At 42.6% G+C, this 23,685-nt stretch overlaps 1 protein-coding gene across 9 annotated transcripts in view; it reads right to left on the reverse strand.

Annotated features, from left to right (window-relative positions):
- GAPVD1 (GTPase activating protein and VPS9 domains 1) overlaps nt 1-23,685 on the reverse strand; it is a 52,602-nt gene that overhangs the window by 12,018 nt on the left and 16,899 nt on the right. For 2 of the 9 annotated variants that reach the window (XM_081896291.1, XM_081896288.1), the window contains exons 4-17: nt 21,818-21,904; nt 20,863-20,997; nt 20,573-20,762; nt 18,467-18,547; nt 15,759-15,919; nt 14,652-14,781; nt 14,234-14,362; nt 12,718-12,891; nt 11,234-11,374; nt 7,259-7,393; nt 5,990-6,109; nt 3,033-3,110; nt 2,503-2,864; nt 673-760 (exon numbers count right to left, since the gene is read on the reverse strand). In XM_081896291.1, the coding sequence (XP_081752417.1) occupies nt 673-760; nt 2,503-2,864; nt 3,033-3,110; nt 5,990-6,109; nt 7,259-7,393; nt 11,234-11,374; nt 12,718-12,891; nt 14,234-14,362; nt 14,652-14,781; nt 15,759-15,919; nt 18,467-18,547; nt 20,573-20,762; nt 20,863-20,997; nt 21,818-21,904 (2,011 nt within the window). Of the gene's footprint in view, nt 1-672; nt 761-2,502; nt 2,865-3,032; nt 3,111-5,989; nt 6,110-7,258; nt 7,394-9,332; nt 9,398-11,233; nt 11,375-12,717; nt 12,892-14,233; nt 14,363-14,651; nt 14,782-15,564; nt 15,688-15,724; nt 15,920-18,466; nt 18,548-20,572; nt 20,763-20,862; nt 20,998-21,817; nt 21,905-23,685 lie in introns of those variants that run through there. The other 7 variants (XM_081896292.1, XM_081896289.1, XR_014164464.1 and 4 more) reach the window with 7 other exon arrangements.

Below are 23,685 nucleotides of genomic sequence, written 5' to 3' on the forward strand. Positions count from 1 at the left end.
TCCAAGAGGATCAATAGCACAAAATGTGGTCCAGACCACTGTTAAAAACAATAGTGGCCATGATACAATGAAATAGTTGAAAATTATATATAAGTGGCATTGGACCCCACTAAAGTTTCCCCAAATTAATCTTCAGCATTCCCCAAGTTGTTGGAGAAGGTGCAATGTTCTGGGATCTCTGCTCCAAATGTGGTGGGACCCTTTATCTGAAGATCCCCAGCCAATATACAACATTAAAAACATTGATCACATCAATGTCAGCACAGATGTTGCAACCCCCTACAACGCATGTATGTCGATGGAGAGGACTACCTCACCTAACTAATCAGTGAACTTACTATGCATGTACCTTACCATTACTTTTTGTAACAGACAAGCCAATAATATGTACTCCATTTGTTGTTCTTGTTTTTATGATATGCTTATGGTATTACTGCTGAAAATCATTGTTTAATATTTTTAGAGAAGAAAACTTGCCCAAGTCCAGCTTTTGAACAAATAACCAAACCTGATTTTTTGCTACCTATTTAGGGTGATATGTTAGGACACTGGTCTTCAACCCACAGCTGAGTTGTGGCCACAGGAACTGCACTGCCACTAGACAAATGCATAGTAGAAGAAATAAGGCATTATACACATAACGTATCTAAGAAGTGAGATATAAAACCACACCTCTGGGCATAGCTGAAACAAAACGTTTCCTCCACCATGGTTTGTTCCGGTCAGATTTCTCATCATCGCTGTCTTTGCGATCCTCAACCTGTTTGGGGAGATATGTGTTCGGTCAGGTCTAGATTTAAGTTTATTGAAATCAATGGAACATGAGTCACGAGTATCTTTTCCTGTTGATTTTTCAGCATAAAAGTTGAAATAACTACTAGATCCAACCTGTTGTTTTCATTCTGCCTTATCTGATTCTGTTGAATGTTAATAAATGTTAAACTGGTTGAAGGCTTGTAAGAAACCATAGGGTTTTTAAACCAAGTAATCAATTCATATTGCATATTTAAATTCAATACTTGAAATCAGGAGGGACCTGGGACCCTCTAGATGTCGCTGGACTTCCACCAGCCCCAGCAGCCAGCACGGCCAATGGCCAGAGAAAATGGGAACTGTAGTCCAACCATGGAGGGTCATGTAGCAGTAGCAGCCACCACTGAAACTCTGCATGAATCACAGTCCATCCCTTTTGAATCATACAAAGAGGCTGTTGACACATGGACCTATATCTGATAAGAAGAACCTGTCTCCTTTGATCAACCAAGAGCACTAGAGCATTCAGTTCTTTGCTCTGTGTGCAGGAGAGGGAGGGGGCATAGTGGACTCTTCTACCCTTTATGCAGAACTAAAAGGGATGTTAGTGACTCTCCCCCCACTTGCTCAACCACAAAAGCTAATGGGTGTGTGGGGGACACTCCTCTGAGGTCAAGGGTGACTGACTGTTTAGCCTCTCACAGCCTCATCAGCTTTCCACAGGAGAAAACTGGCAAATTAAAAGACAGGGCAGTGTGGCCTCTATGCTACAAAATCAATAACACTGAATTCTGTGACTTATGTAAAAATCGCCAACCAGTTTCTGCCTGGTGCATTCTGCTTTGAGCTACTTATGAAAAGTAGAAAGGATCTATACAAGAGACTGAAATCCCACATTAGTCACACACTTTCAAACATATATTCATAAGGGCTAGAAGCTTGCTTCTTAAACCTTTGAAAGGACTGAAAACTTAATAGTAGTAATAGTAATAATAATAATAATAATAATAATAATAATAATAATAATAATTATTATTATTATTATTATTATTATTATTATTATTATTATTATTTATACCCCACCCATCTGGCTGGGTTTCCACAGCCACCTGGGTGGCTTTTAAAGTATTAAAATACAGTGGTCTTGCTTCAACTTGCTTCAAAGGGGAAAGAAACCCTTGGGATTCTTAGGAATTCTGCAGCCAACACCACACTTTGTGGCTTTTCAGTACTCCCACCAAACTGTAATGTGTATGGGGTTAAGAACAAAGGACTGTAAAATTAAGTCTGCGGGATCAGGCCAAGGCCCAACTAGTTCAGCATCTTGTTCTCACAGTGGCCGAGCAGATGCCTGTGGGAAGCAAGCTGGATATGAGTGCCACAGCACTTTGCCCACCTGGGATTCCCAGAAACTGGTATTCAGAGAAACCATGCCTCTGACAGTGGAGGCGAAACATAGCCATCATGGCTAGTAACTACTGATATCCTTGCCCTCCATGAATTAAGCTAATCCTCTTTTAAAGCCATCCAAATTGGGGGCCATCACTTCCTCCTGTGGAAGCAAGTTTCATAGTTTAACTATGCCCCAGTTCAAGGGAGTTCTAGCTTAAGAAAAAATTGAGGTAGCAACCAAGCTAACACAAAATACACACAAAATGCTTTTAGATAGAGGTAAAACTTAATGCATTACTTAGCTATAAAGCCTTGATTTGAGAAAGCCATTGAGAGGCTTAGTTTGTCTTCTCTTACCTCTCCTCTGCAGGAATCTCTGCTAGGAGATGAGGAAGAAGACTGAGAGGCTGTCAGCAAAGGAGTTCCCCCTACACAGCCAAGCACAGAAAGCTCCCTCTCCTCGTTGCCGGCTCGCCTGTTCCAACCAGGGTCACTCATTGGCCTCCGGGCAGATGACACTATATCAGAGCTCCTGCTCCGCACGAGCCTCTCAGGATAGGAATACCGCTGCCTGAACACTTCGGAGTCAATGATTATAGCAGTGTGGGAGCTGAAATTGGGCAGCCTTGCCTCGTTGCCTCCTAGGGTCCCTTCCAGGATCGGGGGGTCTGGCGGGGGGTGTGAAGGTCTTGCATAGTGCACTTTGGGCCTCACCACTGCTGGAAAAAACACCAGCGTCAGACCAAGCAAAGCATTACACCAACGCTGTTCTTTCACATCCCTTTACAGTTACAGGTAACACATGGAAGTTTTGCAGCTATGGAAAGAGGACCAAATGCAGTAACACTACTGTTAACATGCATGTGGCCCACACGCTGCAGGATTACCTTCGTTGGAAGACAAGGGATCGAACATGGCAAGCAAGGATTCTGCATGAGACAAGGTAGAGGCCCCCTGGCTGGTTCCTAAAAGATGGAGAAGTGGGTTTAAGAAATTACCAGGAAGATCTTCACTAACAGGCTGCATAGACCCTAAGAAGCCAGAGGTATCACCTGAGGTAACCTACTCAAGCATGCCTACAGCACTCTGACATACAAAAGGATTTGCCTTTCACTATGGACACTTTAAGGGAAGCGGGTGGCGCTGTGGTCTAAACCACCGAGCCTAGGGCTTGCCGATCGGAAGGTCGGCGGTTCAAATCCCCGCGACAGGGTGAGCTCCCGTTGCTTGGTCCCAGCTCCTGCCAACCTAGCAGTTCGAAAGCACAAAGTGCAAGTAGATAAATAGGTACCACTCCAGTGGAAAGGTGAATGGCATTTCTGTGCACTGCTCTGGTTTCGCCAGAAGCAGCTTAGTCATGCTGGCCACATGACCCAGAAGCTGTACGCTGGCTCCCTCGGCCAGTAAAGCGAGATGAGTGCTGCAACCCCAGTTATTTGCAACTGGAGTTAACTGTCAGGAGTCCTTTACCTTTATGGATAATTTAAATCAATGTTACCAGACATTATTCATCTCTAAAGTACTTGGGAGAAGTTGCAATCTTTTCCTCATTCCTGGTGGGGATAATCTTGCCAGATTCAATAATCACCTTCATTGGCTCCTGCTCTGAAAGCCCTAATGCAAGGATGGTCTATCAGCAGCCCTTGGCTGGGCTTCAAGAAGTCCTCCCTACAAGTAATCTGCTCAGACCTCTGGGTAAGAGTGATATGCCCCCTCCTTTAAACTTAGCTTCTCCTCCCATGCCCACAACCTGAGTGGATATCACCCACCCTCAACAGAGAAATGCCACCATTACTCATCAGAGAATTTTGGGTTTCTACTTCAGCACATGGCACAAGGGAGAATTTTTTTCCTCTTACAGTGAATTTCAGTTTACAGATTTGGGTGCGGGAGGACAGCATTCCTGATAGGGATGACTCCCCCTGCTGGGTCTCGTGTCCACTCCAGATGGAGTCATCCTGTCTCTCCAGACTGAGTGTCAGAAAGGAAGAACACCTCAACCCCCAAGAAGTTTAGGAGAACCCATAGATACTCAGCACTAGGAATGAAAACACTTATACAAACCGCAAGACGTTAGGCAGAAACTCAAAGGTAACCCCCGCCAAACTCCTTCCCATACAGAACTGCAACCTATTGTAACCTCTGGGTGTTCCCTCTTTCTATTTTCCGCCTCATAATCCTCTGGCTCGTTTTCTTCATCTTCATCAAACATTGATCTGATCATTTTTAATAGTTCAGTCATCAACTGTTTAACAATACCAACAGTCACTGTTTGAAACAAAACTACCTTTTCCATACTGGAAGCTTTTAATGTTATGGATATTATCAGCCACTCAATCCACCTTATTGTTTTCCCTTTAAAATCACAGTTGTGACTATGTCATCTCAAAGCAAATTCCTTTCTCACAGCCAATTATGGCCATTTGACTTTCACCAGTTCTTTAATGGCAAGAAACAAAAAAGAATTAAATGTTTTTCAAATATGAGTTCCTATCGTCCATTTTAATCTTTCTTGTCCACCATAAATCAAGCCTTTCCGCTTTGCTTTAGACACTTTAACAATTAGTTTCCTTTCTGTTTCATTAACAACAGAAGGTGTCTACCCCATCTGTTCTGAAAGGAAGAGGAAGGTTGTGGTTTAAGAATTGCAAGGTGCCTGAAAAAACTGGGTCAAATCCCCTACTACACACTCCCACCAGAACAGGGGGGACACATTGAAAAATGGAAGGTGTGTGTTAGGGCTTGGCGATGTATTGATGCATCATCCAACACTGGTTTGTGGATCACATAATGAGAACCTTTACAGAATAATTGAACTGGCAATGTATTACGAAGCACAGCCTTCAAAACTAAAAGGGCGGAATAACTGAGTCCTCTGGTGGCTGCCTGGCTGCCTGCCCTTTCGGCTCCCTTTCCCCTCCAATGGCAGAACACTCCCACTCCCAGCCACGGTGCCCCCCTGTAACCATGGTGTCTCTACCTGATGCAGAATCACAGGTGGGCTGGATAGTTCTGTTGGTTAAAGCGTGATGCGGATAACACCAAGGCTGCAGGTTCAATCCCCATATGTGGCAGCTGCATATTCCTGCATAGCTGCACATAGCTGCATTGCAGGGGGTTGGACTAGATGATCCTCAGGGTCCCTTCCAACTCTACAATTCTATGATTCTCTGATTCTTCCTTCTCCCTCTGTCTAGGGAGGAGTGGAAGGAGTTCACCCTCCAAACACAAGGGCTTGCCTGCCTTTGGGAGGAGGAATTCACAGAGCACATAGCACACACCTATTAGTCTCCATGACTGTTGCTCTGCCCAATCTCCCCTGCTCCACCCTACATAGTTCCATGTTTCAGACACTGTGGTATATCACTAAATTGCAAATGTTCAGCTGGTGATATACCACAATGTTGAAAACCAGATAGTGTGTATAATGGAAAACAAAATGGAAGGTATGATGGTGCTGGAGGGTGGGGGAAGCAGGCCGGGGAAAACATGCAAGACACATTCAGAAACAACCAAGGAAGAGCAGAAAGTAAAGAGGACTGGGATTGTACACAGAAAGAAAAATCCACAAAAAACAAGTACTCAGACAAGTGTTTCTCTCCATACACAGGGAGACGTGAAGACCCAACCATCCCTAGCAACATGAACGGCCAGTCTGGAGAGACAAGATGACTCCTCTCCCCTGGATAGGACACAATAATCTGAAGACCTTGACTGCCTCCAGCAGGGAGATCATCCCTATCAGGAATGCCATCACCCTCCATCTGGTAAATTCAAATGCTTTCAGGACTGATGTTTAAGCTGCCAGGAAACTCACTGCGGGGTGGCTCATGCTTCACCTTACCATGAGCTGTTTCGTCCATGTCGGGGCTGGTTACTGAATCCTTCCCACCAAAGTCAGAGCTGCACTCGGATCGGAGGTCCTCAATCTTGTTTGGGATGTCTTCAGAGGTTGCGCTAATGCCTTAGGAGAGAACAAGAGACCTCGCTGAAAGGGAAGCCACCAAGTCTGAAGACATTCAGCAAAACAGTAACTTACTAGACCACTGCAGTGGATATCCGTTCCAGCAATGAATGCATGGGATTTATAGGCCTCCTGCTCTCCACATCTAGAACCCTGTCCAGCAAGACCAAACTTTGTAACCTTGAGGAAGTAATCTAAGCAATTTCCCCTCCATTATTTTACAGCCGGATTATGAGCTCCTCCTGCTTCAATTATTCTATGGGAATTTGACTAGTCCAGAAAGCAGAATGGCGACAATGAATGCTTTGGGCTTAACTCTAATTCTCATCCTCAATTAAAACTTTGAGGAGGAATATATAATTGCATTTCCTTGCCTTCATGCCACGTTATCAACCTCCACACCCCTTTCTGCCAACTCTCACAACTTAGAGCAGGAACTCTCCTCCTCTTTTCAGCAAGAAACACATACAAAGACCACCCTCCTGTAGTGTATACTGACTTTTCCTTTACCCAGGCACTAACCCTGTCAGGAATCTTCGACCAGCTAAAATTCTTCCGAGGGTGGTGAGTATATGTCTGGCTTTGAAAGGCTGCCATTTGTGGGAAGGCAGCAAAACAACTCTCACAAGAGCCATCTTAGCATGGAGCCAAGAGGAGAGAAGCAATTTTGAGAAACTAGACTATCCACTGAAAAAGGACTTGGCCTTCTTATGGATGACAATCCCGTATACAAGTTTTACAAAGAGGCCACAAACACATAAGACACACACAATTAGGAACACAGGAAAGTGCTTTTCATGCCAGATCAGATTGATCCATCTCTGACTGGCTGTGGCTCTCCAGTCTCACAGGCCAAAAATGCTTCCCTCCTTTTCACCTGCTCTCTGACTCTTTTGTCTAGAAATACTATTGATTGAACCTGGGATCTTTTCACATGCAAAATGCATGCTCTGCCCATATGAGCTAAGGCCACTTCCCCAGTTCTCAAATCCCTGGCATCTCCAGCAGCAGGGCTAAGGAAGTCGCCTGCCTGAGATCTTGGACTGCTGCTGCCATTCAGGGTAGACAATACCAGGTTAGATGGACAGTCTTATCAGACATAGCACAGCTTCAACTGTTCACATAATGTGTTATTTTCTGAGGTCTCACCTGATACGACGCTGAGGCCTGGTGTGCTGGGGCGGGAACTGACCTCCCTCACATCTGTGTCATCAGAGGTACTCCCCACCCCAGAGCAGCTCTCAAGCTCCTGCAGCCTCTCCTCTTGCTTTAGATCTGGGGCCTCTAAATTGTGGGTGGGGAGAAATACAACACACAGGTCACCTTCTAGATACAGTAGTCTTGTAATTTTACATCCAGTTTTCACAAATTTCCTACCTTCCGTGAACGCTTCCTAAACATTGGAACCCCAGTGCAGATGCCACAGAGTCATGTTCAATTCACATGGTACATTAACCTGGATCCCTTGGCCTTATTGTCACCCCCACATGAACCCCCTAGAACAAGGAAGGTGAATTTGTGGCCCTCCAGGTATTTTGAGGCATCAGCTCCAAACAGCATAGTCAAGAGTCCAGGGTATCCAACAACATCTGGAGAGCATCAGCTTGGGGAAGGGCTGCCCCAAAATGTACTCATCACCCTTCTTTGCAGATGCATGTTGGAGATCTAATTATCAGGCAAGGTGCCTTTCAGAGAAGCTCCCCTGGCGTTAATAATCACCCCATTGTGGAAAATCTCATTGAAGAACCTCAGAATTCCCCAAAGCAAGGATTCCCAAATTTTGGTATGTGCTTTGCCAGTGGTCCACAAGCTTCATTCAGGTGGTCCATAGCATGTCTACATTAAATATTCATACAGATTTTTAACAGTATGTTTATTGCTACTTTTATTTCTTCTGTATTGGTCTTTTACTGTATGACAATTTGATTCTATGGAATTCAAAATATGTAAGAACAAAAGAAGCAATACAAATGCACTTAAAAATCACGTGGCATCTACCACAATGCATTACAATCGCTGCAACAGGAATAAAAATCAACAAGAAAAATCACTAAGACTCCCAGCAGTTTTCAAGTGGTCCATAAGGAAAATAGTTTGGGATCGATCCACGGCCCCAGAATACAAGGTTTGTGTAGAGAATTAAAGAAACATTTGCATGGGTGAGTAGGCAGAATGGAAGACCAGGGGAGGCTACTCTCCCATGGGAGGCTTCTAGGTTGCCTCATTTGAATGGCCCCACTGTCTGGAGAGGAGCAACCCAACAAAGGGTATCTTCCTCCACCACAAAGAAGCAGAAAGTGTGTGCATGGGTGAGTTAACTGTTGAGAAAAGGCAACAGTTGTACTAGTTGACTACAGTTGTCCCTACATTGGTAACCTCACGGTTGAGGCACTGCAATGTACTCTCTTTGTGGCTACTCCTTGGAGGCTATAGCCAATGCAGAACAAGGAGGCTAGTGTGTTTGTGGGGGCAAACTATCAACAGCATACAGTACCTTGTTTGTGGGATACATACTGGCTGTCTATTTGCTACTAGGCCAAGTTCAGGCGTTGGTACTAACACATCCATCCCTATACAGCTTGAGACCAGGTTACTTAAAACACTGCCTTATCCCTTATACACCTGCAGACCACTGCAGTCCGCAGGAGAATCTCTCCTGCAAGTTACAAAGGTCTCAAAACCTCACTCCACAGTAACGCAGAGCAGAGCATTTAGTGTGGCTGCCCCATTCCGTGGAATAAAAAGCACCCACATTCTGCCCTTTCTGGAAATAACGGAAGTTATTTTTGTTCTGATGGGCTTCCCCAGGTGAATAAATGATCGTTTACTATGAGTGTCCACTTGTCATGGTTTTAGCCTTGTTTTAAATGTATTTGTTTTGTTTTATGTTGTGTGTAAATAACCTTTGGGCAGTGTTTTCGTAGGAGATTAATAAATATACAGCTATTTATTAATATAGCACCCTCAGCAAAAAGCACATTACAGAATTTCATAGGCAGCAGACAGGTCCCTGGCCTGGAAAGAGCTTACAGATCTAATAGGGGTGGGGGGGGGAGGAAGATGGATAGAGGCACCTGCAGCTCCATGTGCTTATTTTACTTAACAAAATTTATAATCCTCCTTACTAGAACAATAGACCTCTAAGCAGAGTACATGACAGTCTCAAGTGTTAATTAAAAATTTCAATAAAAGCAAATATCAACAGGCTACATAAATTTTTTAAAAAATACAATAAAAATCAGTAATTTTGAAGCATACCTACTAAAATCACGTGTCTGGGCAGGATTGCTGGAACAAAAAAGGTTTTAGCAGGCACCGAAAACAGTACAATGAAGGTATGCCTGCCTAATGTGCATGGGAGGGAGTTCCAAAGCACAGGTGCCGCCACCCTTGAAGCTTAAGGTTTAAATTAATTAAAGTAGGTTTAAAGGAATGAAGACAAAGACAAACGGTTCTGTGTCCACCTCTGGGAAAGAGTTCCAAGCACAAAGGAGAGAGCACAGAAATGTTTAAGGAAGCAAAAGACCTCCAGCAGCTAAGGGTGGTAAGAGTCGAAGGAACAGAGGCCATAGGCAAGAATATAATTGGAAACAAAGGCCAAGAAGAGATGGAGAAACGTCACGGAGAACATTTAAAGTTAATGACAAGCAGTGGCGTAGCGTGGGGGATGCAGGGGGGGCCGGCCGCACCGGGCGCAACATCTGGGGGTTAGGGTTAGGGGGCGCAAATACACGAGTTAGGGGGTGCAAATTACTTGCCTTGCCCCGGGTGCTGACAACCCACGCTACGCCACTGATGACAAGGGACCGTGTCCAACATTATTCCTGCTCAGAGTAGACCCATTGAAACAGCTGGGTGTGACCATCTTAGCTTTGTTAATCTCTATGGGTCTACTCTAAGTAGAACTTTGCTGGACAGAATCCAGAGATTCTGCCAGATATGAAAGGGATTGGAAGGTAGGGAAGGATTATTTATTTTATTTTGTACACTGTTTTGGCACAGTTGTCCCCAAGCAGTGTACAGGAGACCCACAATAAGACTAAAAATGTGTTAAAACTATAATATCAATTGGCAGACGAAGGATGAGGAGGTTAAATCGGTTATGATACATTGGGCCAGGGATTTTGGTTATAATATACAACTGACTGACTGGGAAAAAGTATGGAATGAAAATATGAAATTTACTGCATGTTCGGCGATAAAGGAAAATATCATGAAAATGGTATATAGATGGTACATTACACCGGTCAAGTTAGCAAAAATGTATAAGACATGTAATAAGTGCTGGAAATGTAAAGAAAAAGAAGGATCATTCTTTCACATGTGGTGGGAATGTAAGAAGGTTAAGGGTTTCTGGGAAATGATATATAATGAACTGAAAAAGATGTTTAAATATACATTTGTAAAGAAACCAGAAGCCTTTTTGCTAGGAATAACAGGAAGAGAGATTAATAGAAGGGACTATAAACTTTTTCAATATGCAGTAACAGTGGCAAGAATACTAATGGCCCAAAAATGGAAACAAGAGGATCTACCGACACCTGAAGAGTGGAGAATGAAACTTATGGATTACGAAGAATTGGACAAAATGACTGGGAAAATTAGATATCAAAAAGACCACAAATTCATCAAGGACTGGGGAAAGTTTACGGATTATCTGGAAAATAGATGTGATGTACAGACAACGTTAGTCGGTTTCAAAGAGGCTTTGTGATTGTTAAAGATGTATTGTAAAAAAACCCCAGAAGCGATAAGTTACTATTAACTGGCAATACAAGTCATGAAAAATGCGTAATGAATAGAAAATATGGATGATTGGTGGAGGAGCTGGTGGAAGTACAAAAAACTGGAAATTTGAGAACAGGATTGTGTTGATTAATTTGTAAAAGAAAATTTAATAAAAAATTATTTAAAAAAACAAACTATAATATCAATTTAAAAGCCTGCTGAATTTTTTTAAAGTCTCCAGTAAGAAGTTCAACAGAGAAGGGAAGTTCAATATGGAAATGAAGTTCAAGTTTCCTTAACCAAAGAAACCAGAAGGTAGCATTCCTTCATAATTACAGCCCTGCTTGTGTGGGACATACAGACAAATCAGTTATCTTTAAAGCTGAGGAGTCTAACCTGAATCACTTGGTAGCACTTCAACGCTCCAAGCTTCACTGGTGGTTTCCGAGATGGTTGAGCCTGTGCAGGGGTCAAAAAGCACCGATCCTGAACCAGGCAAACACAGCAAGCTTCCCAGCATATTCTCAGCTGCGGCACCTGAGGAAGCAACCCACAATTTGTTAATGGCAGGGAGATACCCAAAGGCAATTACATCTACCCTTTATCCCTCATGTTAGCTCTGAAAGGATCCATTTTCTGGCTGTCCAGTTGCGACTGTGCAAGAGGGAAAAACCTTATCCACCTGGAAAACATTAAGTTGCCCCTTTTCTCACTAAACAATATGGGCCACCACCCATGAGAAGCTTGCAATCTTTTAAGAATGTAAGAAGTGCCCTGCCGGATCAGGCAAATGGCCCATCTAGCACAGCATTCTGGTCTCACAGTGGCAAGCCAGATGCCTGTCAGAAATTTGCAAGGAGGATCCAAGCACAAGAGCACTCTCCCCTCCTGCTGTTTCCAGCTAACTGGAATTCAGAAGGATTACTGCCTCCAACTGTGGAGGCAGAATATAGCTATCATGGCTAGCAGCCATTTACAGCCCTCTCCTCCATGGATTTGTCTAATCCTCTTTAACGTCATCCAAGTTGGTGGCCTCCACTGCTTCTGTGAGAATTAGTTCCAAAGTTTAACTCTGCAGTGCATGAGGAAATACTTTCTTTTATCCGTCCTGATTCTTCAACATTCAGCTTTACTGGATGTCCACATGAGTTACCCAGATTTCATGTATTACTCGAACTGCATGGCTCCTTCCCACATCATCATCTGTGGGGTGGAAGTGGGCCACTGGCAATGGAAGTAACCATACAATGAGCTCCTGCTTATTACACTTACACCCTGCTCTTCCTATAGAATGCTAAGGGAAATGTCTATGCAGCTCTCTATTGGTTCTTCCATCCAAGCAAATCCTGTCTAAACCTGAGTAGCTGTATCCATGTTACTATATCAGGTACTGTCAAGACCATGCATCATACATTTAGCACTGCGAGGCAAAACAACCTTCTGGGGAACTGTGGTAAAGCACTTCATGCAGAGAATCCTTTAACCCAGTCTATAAATTGCATGAATATGCTTTAAATGGGCTCCTCTGCTCCTCCCTGTTAGCACTGGGAGGAAATAAAGTGCAACCCGTAAACTGATGTTATATCTGGACAAGATCATAGTTTTGCATTGCCCCCCAGAAGCCATGATCTGTAGCCAAGATTTGTTCTCAACTTGCTGATCATGATTTGTTAAAAGGTGTTTCCTACCTTTGAACAGTTGCAAGGTATTTCTTGACTTAAGTAAATGTATAGTTTCAACCTTAAAGCATGGCAACAATTGTGCAGTGCGCTCTTTTTGGGTACCTGCTTCAAAACACACATCCAAATACAGAGTGCAGGCACCTCACTGCTTTGCAGAAGGACCAGTGTTTTTCTTGCATCAAACAGCAGACCGGTTACCTGCAATTTCCTGCAAGCGGTCCTCGTCAATATTTGGATCGAAGTCGCTCCCTAGAACATCAGTGCTCCAGGTCTCGCTAACAGTCTCAGAAATGTCCCTGTCATCTGTTAACCCCATCATGTCACGGATCTCAAATTTACGGAGCTTATCATCAAGGTTATCCTGAGTGGTAGCTATTGTAAAAAGATCAGAGTTTGGTTAAAACACTTTGCATCCCTACACAATTATTTCATAGCTTGTGTTTTTAAAGGTGGGGAACTGAGGTAAACATGAGGCAGGATGACCACATAAAAAGAAGACAGAAGGCTTATTGAACCCTTAACAGAAGCAGGAACTTTGGCAGGCATAGCTTATCAAACAGGGATGAGGGTGGAAATCATCTGCCAGAATTCCCCCTTCCACTCAACGGTTACAGATACAAGATCAGTGCCCTTCTTTGTATTTGATCACCCCTGGAAAGAGAAGGACAATGCATAGGTAAAGAAGAAATCCAGAGAAAGTGAGTTGTACCCAGTGCTGCTGTTACTCCAAGTTAGACACACTGAAATTAATGTACACAGCTCACTTAGGAGCATCAATTTCAATGGGTCTAGGTTCAAGTAGAACTTGGTTGGAGACAACCCATTTTAGCATCTAAACTATCTTTCACCACACTTGAGTAGACCACAGTTGAGGCAGCCAACTCTAGGCTTCCATCCATGGCATGCATCAAAACCATTAGCTCGCAAGGTATTAGGAAGGGCACAAGTAGCACACTCTGTTTACAAACATGAAGCAAGCACCCACACGTGGACTGGTCTGCATGTCAGAATATGGTTTACTGCAACCATGCAGTCTCCTTAAGACAAGCTTGCACCTGCTTTACTTCCTGGGCTTTTCAGGTCAGTGCAGGTTGTCCAAATACTGAAACTGTGCTTTAAGTTTTCCTCTTTAATCATGACTTGCAACTTGGGGGGTGGGGAGGAGAACAAGCCCTAGGCTTCTTATAGAGTAAAAGCGGGAATAGGTTCCAAGTTTGCTTATGTTCCTAATGCTTTCCCACCCCCTTTTATTTTGCACTGTGCCTTTTTAGATACAGTGGAACCTCGGTTTTTGAATGTAATCCGTTCCGTTTGACTTCCAAAATGTTCAAAAACCGAGGATCAAAGGGCTGTCAGCAAGTTCAGTGGGGAAAATTGAGAAACGTGCCTCGGAAGCCATTTGACGTCCGAGGCGCGTTCAAAAATGGAAGCATTTACTTCTGGGTTTTCAGAAGCCAAGACGTTCAGCAGCCGAGACGTTTGAAAACCAAGGTTTGACTATAATAAATTTGAGAGCAGGGACTGATCACTGGTATTAGCAAGTCACTTTTTGGCCATTGGCATTTGTAAGACCGTGTGTGTGTGTGTGTGTGTGTGTGTGAAGAGTGGGATTAAAAAAATCTTTTAAACTAACTAAATAGGCATAAACCAAAAAAGGCAGTGAGTTCAGCATCTGCGAGCTACGCCTTTGGCTGTGTTCATTGTCAGCACTAACCTTGCTCATGCTCCAGCAGTTGCAGGGCTTCCACCCCATTGCTCCCTGATGGGCCGCCTGCACCAAGTTCAGACACAGATTCCCCCTCCAAGTCCAACGATGACACAGAATTGGAGCGATTTGAAGGGCCTGTTGGAAAGAGATGGTGCTAATTAGCCTGATCTCCCCACACCCAGTGAGAGGAAATATACACCCAACTAAATGCAACCAGGAACCAAACAGAAGTCATTAGACAAGGTGATCAAAAAGAAAACTGCACCAAAAAGTTATATATAAAAAAAAACACCAAAACATTATTGGCCAATGGAATGAGCAGCTATCACAGCATTTACAACAGTGGCTGAGATACAAAGCACACACCAGCTACAATGAACAGAAGCTCCTATTAAATATTGCCTGACAGACAAGAGGCCATCACCTTCAGATATTCCTTCCAGATTATCACTGCAGAGGGAAAAGCGCAAGGTTTTATCAGGTTTACCGTGGAGTTTGGTTTCATCAACAGGGACATCTCCTTGCCCTCCGTCAGCAAGCTGCATGTTTAAAACCTAGGAAAAGGGGGGGTGGGGGTGGTCAGCATTTTGGTCATGGATTGACAGTCAAGAAAAAAATATTATTTGCCAAATATCTTTTAAGCCAGAATTTTTAACTTAGAGTCTCTCTGGCTTCTAGTGCCATCAAACTTTTGGGAGTGTAGCGATTTGGTATCAGAACTGCTTCTCCAATTTCTTTGGAGTCATTAGAACATAGCAGAAATCGCATACTAAATTAAACTGTCTATATTTAAGAAATAATAGATGTATATTCACTAAATATGGCAAATACAGAGCTATCATTTTTGCCAAGTGCTTGTGAAGCCCATAATAAATCTAACATTTACATCACAGGATCCTTTACATCATCTTCTTCACCTTCACATCGGGGGTGGGGAGATGAGGAGGTGAATTATCAAGTTGCCATGCGTCTGTCTTAACATTTATTGTCCTGAATATAGAAGTGATAGACACCTCACCCAGAAAGCCCACATCCAACAACTGTTCAGATGTCACATGAAATCATGGCTTACTGTGACATGAATGAGCCCTCTCATATGGCTGAAGGAATGAGCTCATAAGCTTTTGCTTCTGGTTACCCACAGCTTGTTGTGTTTAACCCAAAACTTATTTTGGGTTCAAATAACAAGTTATTATGAACTTCTTTTTTATATAAAAAAAGTCATCTTCAAAGTACAAATTCTTCTTACAACTGGCTTGCTTAAACTAAACATTGTTAATGCTGACCATGGTTTGTGGGTCCAGACAATATATACATACTAACTGCAGTTAACCAAACCCATATGTGAAAGAAGTACTACTTCATGTTTGCTGAAAGCTGGATCAAGGAGGGGCAGATACTTGTTTGCTGTTGGAAAACAGCTGTTAATGTTTTCATAGTTCCACAGCACCTAGTACTATCTGAATTTAAGGTAGCATCCTGTGCTGCACCTTACACCTACACAGGTCTCAAAGCCTCGCTGGGTCAATACCTCGTTTTCTGACATCATTCCTGGAGTTACTTGGGGCCCAGTCCCGAGAGAAATAACCAATACTTCTTCTGGTTGAACTTCTTGTATTGTCTCCTGAGAGAATCCATCATGGTCTGCATGCTGGTCCACTTGAATATTCGATCGGCTCCGGCTTCGGGTAGCTGGAACATTTTAGGGGGGGTTGTTTTATAAAGGATTTTTTGACTGGCAAAAATGCAAGATCCATACAATAGGGTGATGCTTAGTACAAGCATGCTGAGCAAAAGGCAAAAATGGCTTTGAAAGACTGGCACGAAGTGGTGCTATATGATGCCACCCTCCAGCTGTTAAGAAAAGTATGTGCAAGGGAGGGTTGCCTTGCAAGCATCAAGCCAGCACACTGAGCCTTCAGGAAGAAGGGTCAAGGAAAGCCTTACATGTACACCTGCCCTCTGGCTATCAGGCATTAACCACAGTAGTTTATATGTCTCATAGATCTCCCAACAGTCCTGTGGACAGAAGCTTTATACATTAATTGTGCAGAAGATGCTTTACTGGCAGGTGGGTTTTGCCACATCTGAGTGCTGCAGGGAGCAAGAGGAAAAATCCCTGCCAAAATCCCTGCTTCTGTGTAATTACTCAAGGCACAGGGGCATCTTCTCCAACCATCCAAAGGGGGAACAAAGCTCTTCTTGCATTGTTTACTACGCCCTTTTGTAAAATCACTAGGGAGGCATAAGTAGGAATTCAGTTACTCCTACTTCCCTGATTTTTGTTCATGCTTTATTCTCAGGGAAAACAAAGTGTCTGTCGTTACATCTCTTCTGCCCTAATGCAACACAATCTCTGGTAAAGTGTCCAGAGGGCAGGCACCAGGTTGGTGGAAAAATAGCTGCCTTGCAGTGGTTAAAGAAGAAATATCTCCCCAGTGTTTGGACTGCTGGTAGGGAGAAAATAGTCAGGATCCCCCATAAAAATGGGAGGGTTAAATATCTTTAATGGAGTTACCCCAATGAGAGATAATTAGTTCCTAGATACAAGTAATGAAATAGCCTCTCTTCACAACTTGAAGCAAATGTATGAGAAAGGAAAGGGCCTTCCTCTCACAGCAAGGGGGAAAAGTCACACTGGCAGCATTCAGATCCTGCTATTTAGACAGCTGCTCGAAGAACTCCATGCCAAAAACCACAGTATTACCAAGAATGAGGGCCCCATATCTTGGGTAATATCTAAATGCAGACCTAGCACCAGAAAGAGCCCCAAACAACCAAGCATAAACCGGGGGGGGGGGGGGGTGTGCAGAAAAATCTTACATTTCCTCTGCCCCCGTCCCCCCCCCAAAAAAATCAAGAAAATAAAATGCATAACATTGGAATAAAGCATAAAATGCTTCAAACAGAAACACAGAAACTTTCAAAACTTTTACTACATTAAGACAGACTTCTACATACACAACACAGAACAAAATACATGATGGAATTTGTCTACATCCCTGCTGGAGTTCCATTCCAGACAAGGATGACTCTCTAATCTCGCAAGATGGCAAGTTTACACAGACCAGCAAAAGTAAGTGGTATTCTTTTTGCTTGAACGGAACCATTTCACGCAGCAAGAGAGTTATATGTTTGAACATTCCCCAGTTTTTTTTTAAGTCTATCTGAAAGATAATACATCTGCAAGGTTAGACTCAACTCAGATGCCAATTTTCAAGGTACAGGGCGTTTGGGGGTTTTTTTACAGGGTGACATGTACCGGTAAATATGAAGAAAAAACACCACCATATTCCATCTGCAACATTAACACTTGAATTTGCCAGTTGCATAAACTATCCCAAAGGGTAGCTGGTCATCACAACTGAGAAGTTAAACCATTTTTGTCAATGCTCTGCCTTAAGGATGTTTTTGAAAGCTGAAGATAATACATTTTTCAATAATAATAATAATAGAAAGGCATCTAGAGAATAGGTTGCTGTTATTTAGAAAGACTTAAAAGGAAAAAATGCACATGATTCAAAACCAGCTAGGCATAAATGAAATTTACATACAAGAAGGTTGTCCCCAGGAATGTTGGTCTTGGAAAATTATGAGGATGATAGACCACAAGAATTCAATAGCCCAGGGAGTGTTTGAACTCTTCTTTGGGTTGTGATCAAAGGTTTAAGGTGGGGTGGATTTCTTCAATATACACACAATTGTGATGTTTGAGGCAGCTTCACTTGATCAGCTGCCACTGGGGGACCTAAATGCCTAGAAATTAAGCCATGTTCTCAGAGGGAAAGCATGTCTCCATTATCAGAGGTGGATGCCTAATTCAGCGAGAAGAACAGGGTGCCTATTCTCTAGCAAACTATTTGAACACTGCACAAACATTTTTGACACATTATTTTTACATCTCTTCACATGTAGACTATCAAAGCATATAATATAATTACCACCACAAAAGGTCCATGCAGGATTCTGACCCAATATTCAGAACCAGAGGACTCCTTTCCACCGCCCCCTTGCACAAATCTTAAAAGTCAAGATCCTAAGTCAGAGTTTCATTCATGCACAAAGACTTTCCAACACTTTCTAGATATAAAAAGCTTTAAAAACAGAAAGCAAGCTTCTGAACAGAACAAAAGGAAGATGCCTTTCTTTTAAAAAAGCAGCTGGTGTGGACACAGACGTGCAAGGCAACAGCATGGCTTTGCAGAAACACTGAGAAAGAGGAAGGATTCAGTTACCCACCAAATGGGGTTACAAGGTTTATGTGAGCTGTCAGGTTGGTGGCAGACGTATCCCAGGCAGTGATGGCTGCCAACTGTTGTCCTTGAGTGGACAGCGTTAAAAAAGAAACACAGGTCAAGCCATTGGGAGGAAATAAAACATGGTTCAGTTGTAAAATAAGCACATAATACAAATGCCTCATGTGGAGTGAGGTGGAGGAGTCAATAATTATTTGAGACTGTGAGGTTCTGGCATAACAACAATTCAAGTGCAGCTTTGTGTTAGCCTGTGTGTCAACCGCAATTTGGCATGGATGCAGAAAATCCAAAGAATGCAATACTAGGAGCAGAAATCGTCGTATTGAGTATATACAGAGATATTTTTAGGGAAAGTTACTATGCTTCCTGATTGTGAAGACATACTTGCAAACATGTCTGTAGAGATCTCAGAAGCCAGAAGAGATGCTAAATGTCTAGCAGACATAACAAGCTGAATCCAGTTCCCCTTTTAGTTATTTGCCCTTCTCCTTGACTATTATTATTTAAAGTTATAAGTTGCTTTTTGTACAAAAGTAACTCAAACAACTTACAGCAATGGAATAAATCATGTAAAAGTTGTGCAAGTAAGCATTTCTGAACTTTACCCCTACCCTCCTGTCAACTGCACAATGTACACAGCCCTGAACTTATAGCAGGAACAATAGCAGCCCACCACAAAAAATGCTTAATTTCCTATTTAAAAAGGGTCGCTTACTATGACAGGCTGTGCCATCAATGAGCTGAAGAGAGGCATTTTTGAAGAAAGCAAATCAACAGGAATAGAGAGTTGGGATAATGTGCATTTGCTGCTTAGGCTTTGGAACGAAACAGGTACATATACAAGCCTTCCACAACCTGCTTTCCTCCAGATGTTTTAGACTACAACTCCCATCAGCCCCTGACAGTGCAATTCTCTTACACTAAAGAAAGGTATCACCCTGTTTGTCTTGTTGGCATTTATTGAAGGCCTCCCTTTTTCAACAAGTATTTTAGGTGGCTCTTTACCCCAGACTGTATCCCTATTAGAATTGAAAATGGGTATTTTACATATGAAATAGTTCTTTGGTGCCCAGTTAAAACATTGTTATTTACCCAGGTCTTTGGAGTATAATTCTCTGCATATATATTTTTAGTGGGGCTGTGCTGGATTTGCTCCTGAATACATATTATTGAATTTTACGTTGCCTTTTATTCATGTTTTATATCTACTTCTAACATTTGCTTTTGTAGGTTGCTTTGAGCTCAGTTTTTTGAAGAAAGTTGATAATCAGTATAATGAATAACAATAATTTTAATTTTGTCAACATGTGGGTCTTGTGTTATATACAGATTTTTTTTCTTAAAATTATTTTTATTGCTGACATCACTTTGAGATATTTTGTGTGAAGGAATTCATAAAAGGATTTTGCCCTTTTTGCTTTGGTGGCCAAAAAGATCAGAAAGAAGACCCTGGACAATATAGCAGTGAACTGTAAGAGAGATGAAGAGATCTAAATAGAGATCAATTAAATAGAGATTTATTTGTGGCGCAGCATCCCTTTTGCTTGTATTTATTTCTGATTCAGATTTGTCATGGCCAATGGCAAGTACAATAAAGCTATTTGGATTGGATATACTAAGAAAGGATTGGATAATGAATTTTAAAAAAAACTTTAAGAATTAAATCCTATTGGTCAGGGAAGAAGGGTGTTATAGCTCAACACATCAGGAGGGCTCTGGGTGGAAAAGGTACCTCAGGTTACAAACGCTTCAGGTTACAAACACTTTGGGTTACAAACTCCACTAACCCGGAAGTAGTACCTTGGGTTGAGAACTTGCCCCAGGATGAGAACAGAAATCGGGGCGCAGCGGCAGCGGGAGGCCCCATTAGTGAAAGTGTGCCTCAAGTTAAGAACAGTTTCAGGTTAAGAACAGACCTCCGGAACAAATTAAGTTTGTAACCCGAGGTACCACTGTACTTTAAAACCCAAGTGACTGACACTAGTCAAGGGGACTCCACTGTTCTAAAGCAAAAGAGGCAGAGGAAAGCATCCGAAAACAGAGCTGGGAAAAGCTATCATGCAAAAGCCTGAGCCTTGACCTTCCTCACCTATAGGCAGCCGGTTTTTCTTGTTTGCTGGTGTGGTGGCAGGGGAAAGCTGTGGGGTGTTGTATGGGGTCATCTCCAGGCTGCTGCTTTTCCCTGGCTTGTTCTGGGGCAAGTTTAACAGCAGGTTTTCCAGAGCCATGCGGTCCTCCTTCAGCTGGTCGCCCGACATGACGTTCCGCATAAAGCTCACCTAAAAAAAGTGTGCGATGTTAAAAGGCAGCAAAGCAGACCCCCACCACATACACTCTGACTTGTCTCCTCCTGCAGCCCAAAAGGAGTTGGATATTTACCAGGCCAGTGAGCTGGCTATGGGTCATGTAAACCACAGTTCTACTCAGCCCTTCCAAAAGGTTCACCGAGGACATGGGTGGAGTCTCTACTGCCCGTCCGCCAATGACAACGTCCAAGAAGGCAGCCACACAACCCTGCAAGGAAAAAAAATGGTGGGCAGGGGACAGACAAGTGAGCTGTTTCAATACAAGCACTTCAAGAGACCTGTACACCCCTACAAAGTGGGTAGACGATATAGAGATACACGCACAGATAGAGAAAGAATTTAGGACCTTTTGTTTGTATTTGTTTTAAACTGATTTTAATATTGTATTTTAAATTGCTGTAACCCACGCTGGGACCTTTGTTTATTTTATTTTATTGTTATATTTATTTCATTTATATCCCACCTTTTTCTCCAAGGAACTTAAGGTGGCATACATAGTTCTACATCTCCACATTTAATCCCCAAAGCAACCCAGAGATGTAGGTTGGGCTGAGAGGTAGTGACTGGCCGAAGATCACACCCAGTCAGCTACATGGCTGTGTGGGAATTTAAACCAAGGTTTCCCAGGTCCTAGTCCAACCCTCTTGATCCCTAGTTCTTCACTTACGGTGAAAGGCAGGTAAGAAATTGAAATTGTTATATTATTATTTTAAACATGCAGCAAGAATATTAGCAGGTCTACGTTTTTAATAGTTAAGGGGGGGGGAAACCACCAATATATGCCAAAGCACACTTTTTCATACAGGTTCCTTGAAACTCATTTACATTTAATCGTGGCTCTTGCACACTACAGATCCTATTGAGGGGAAGTGCCATTTGCTACTTCCTCTTAAGGTTGCAATTTGCTCACTTAAATCTCTTCACAGTCATAACAAAAGTCTATTTGCAGGTGCCTTTTCCAAAATTATACAGAATGAGAAAAACACTGGCATGCACAGAGATACAAGTTCAATAGCTTTGGCTCTTACTTTGTCGAATTTACCCAGGTAACTCTTTGTGCGGGGGTCTCCTTCTTCAGAACTGGTCATGGCCAGCTGCTGCAAAAGTCTCCCAACCTAACAATAAGAAACAAGTTAAAGACAGGATTGCAATACTACCACAAAGAAAGAAAGCCGCCTCCACCCTCTAAGTTGAAGCTGGATGAAAAATAACTATTCATACTCAGCTTGCACAAAGTCTGAGATGTTACAACTGTATTTTCTTTCCAAAAATTAAAAACAATTACATGGAAAAGTTCCACAGCAACATGCCTATACAGAACTTCAATTTCCCTTACAAAAACTTTGGCTACCTCTTATCAGCTTTGCTTCATCTCAGGTGGAACCTACACACATATAAAAACTGTTCTGAAAATGCTTTTTTTAAAAAGCCTTTTTAAAAATACATTGAATTTCCCATAAAGCTCACCATCACCATCTAGTGTCACACTGTATATTCCACTTAAAACGTTTTATTTGCAGCTATATAGCTGGGTCCTCAGTGGCAAGAACAGTTGTGGGAACCTGGAATGTTTGCAAACTAATTTATCTGTTAAGCCACAGTTCCCAGCCTGAATTAAACTTGCTCATTCTATTTCCATCCATACTTAACAGGTGCCAAAAGATGGTTTTCACATAAACACGGAATAATCATCTGGCAATAAATATGACATCCATGAAAATCTCAGCTTTTATCATCTAGAGTTGGGATGAACCAAGCGTCCATCAATACCAACCAAGCATCTATCCATCAACCTGCACTGAACCCATAAACATGTTTATATAAACACACAAAATCCCAGTTTGTCTTTTGCGTCTTGCTGAACTTGCTGAACTGCAGGGTGTCAGCTTCTCCTGCAGAGGGCATTCACAGACAGGAAACCTAGTATGACAAGGACCTTGCAGGAGCAGGAAGATAACAGGTCAATATCAAAAAGTGTCCATTTGTGTGCCTACAGGAGGCATTGAATTCTACAGTACAAAGCAGAAGGCCGTAATTGAAGCAGGTATAAAGACTGTACCACAATTCATTTTTCAACTGCAGCCCTTTACATGAGTAAAGAAGCAAGAAATTATTGGCGGGGGGGGGGAGAAGAAAACACACACACACAGTTATACCAATGGGCATCCAGCTTTTCCAAAAATAAAGGACAGGCCTCTGACAGCTGCAGGGATCAGACTGCTTATCTAGTGAATGCTTAGAAACTAGTGGGCCAGCTACAGCAGGTTGGCATCGCTCTGTACACAAGTCCCTCCTTCTTCCATTCCTGCTCTTCTCTGAATACTAGACAACACCTGACCACCAAAATCTGATCTTACGCCTTCATGCATTCTACACTGCAACACCCATGCTAATTCCCCCCACCCCCACAAAAGCAGGATGGGTAATGCAAAAGTAACACACGCTTATATGTTGTGTGATGTGTGCTCTGTAGAATTAGGACTACCGTGAACATCCATGAAGTTTCTTAAACAGCACAAGGTGTTGTGTGCTAGGTATAACAAAACAAAAAAGTTCTTACTTCCGGAAACTATCTCAAATATAGCCAGAGTCACAAAACAAATAAGCAAATAGATCACTAACCTAGTTGCCAGCTAAAGGAGAAATGTCTATGTGTCTTTCAATTGTGCCCAGTCTTCCCATGCCTAGAACAACCACTCTAAATGTATAACATACACCACCTCTCCATCTTAACATCATTCAAAACTAACAAAGCTTTAGGCACTTGTAACTTTCCCCTTCACAGCTCTGCTCTGTCTCTCATTTCCACCTTGTTCCTTGGGAGCAGAGATCTATGCTGTCCAAGGAACTCTCCACAAAGTGTCATCTACATTGATGGTGCTGTATGAACACCAGC

This window comes from Podarcis melisellensis, assembly GCF_964234715.1.
Source record: "Podarcis melisellensis genome assembly, chromosome: Z".
NCBI lineage: Eukaryota > Metazoa > Chordata > Lepidosauria > Squamata > Lacertidae > Podarcis > Podarcis melisellensis.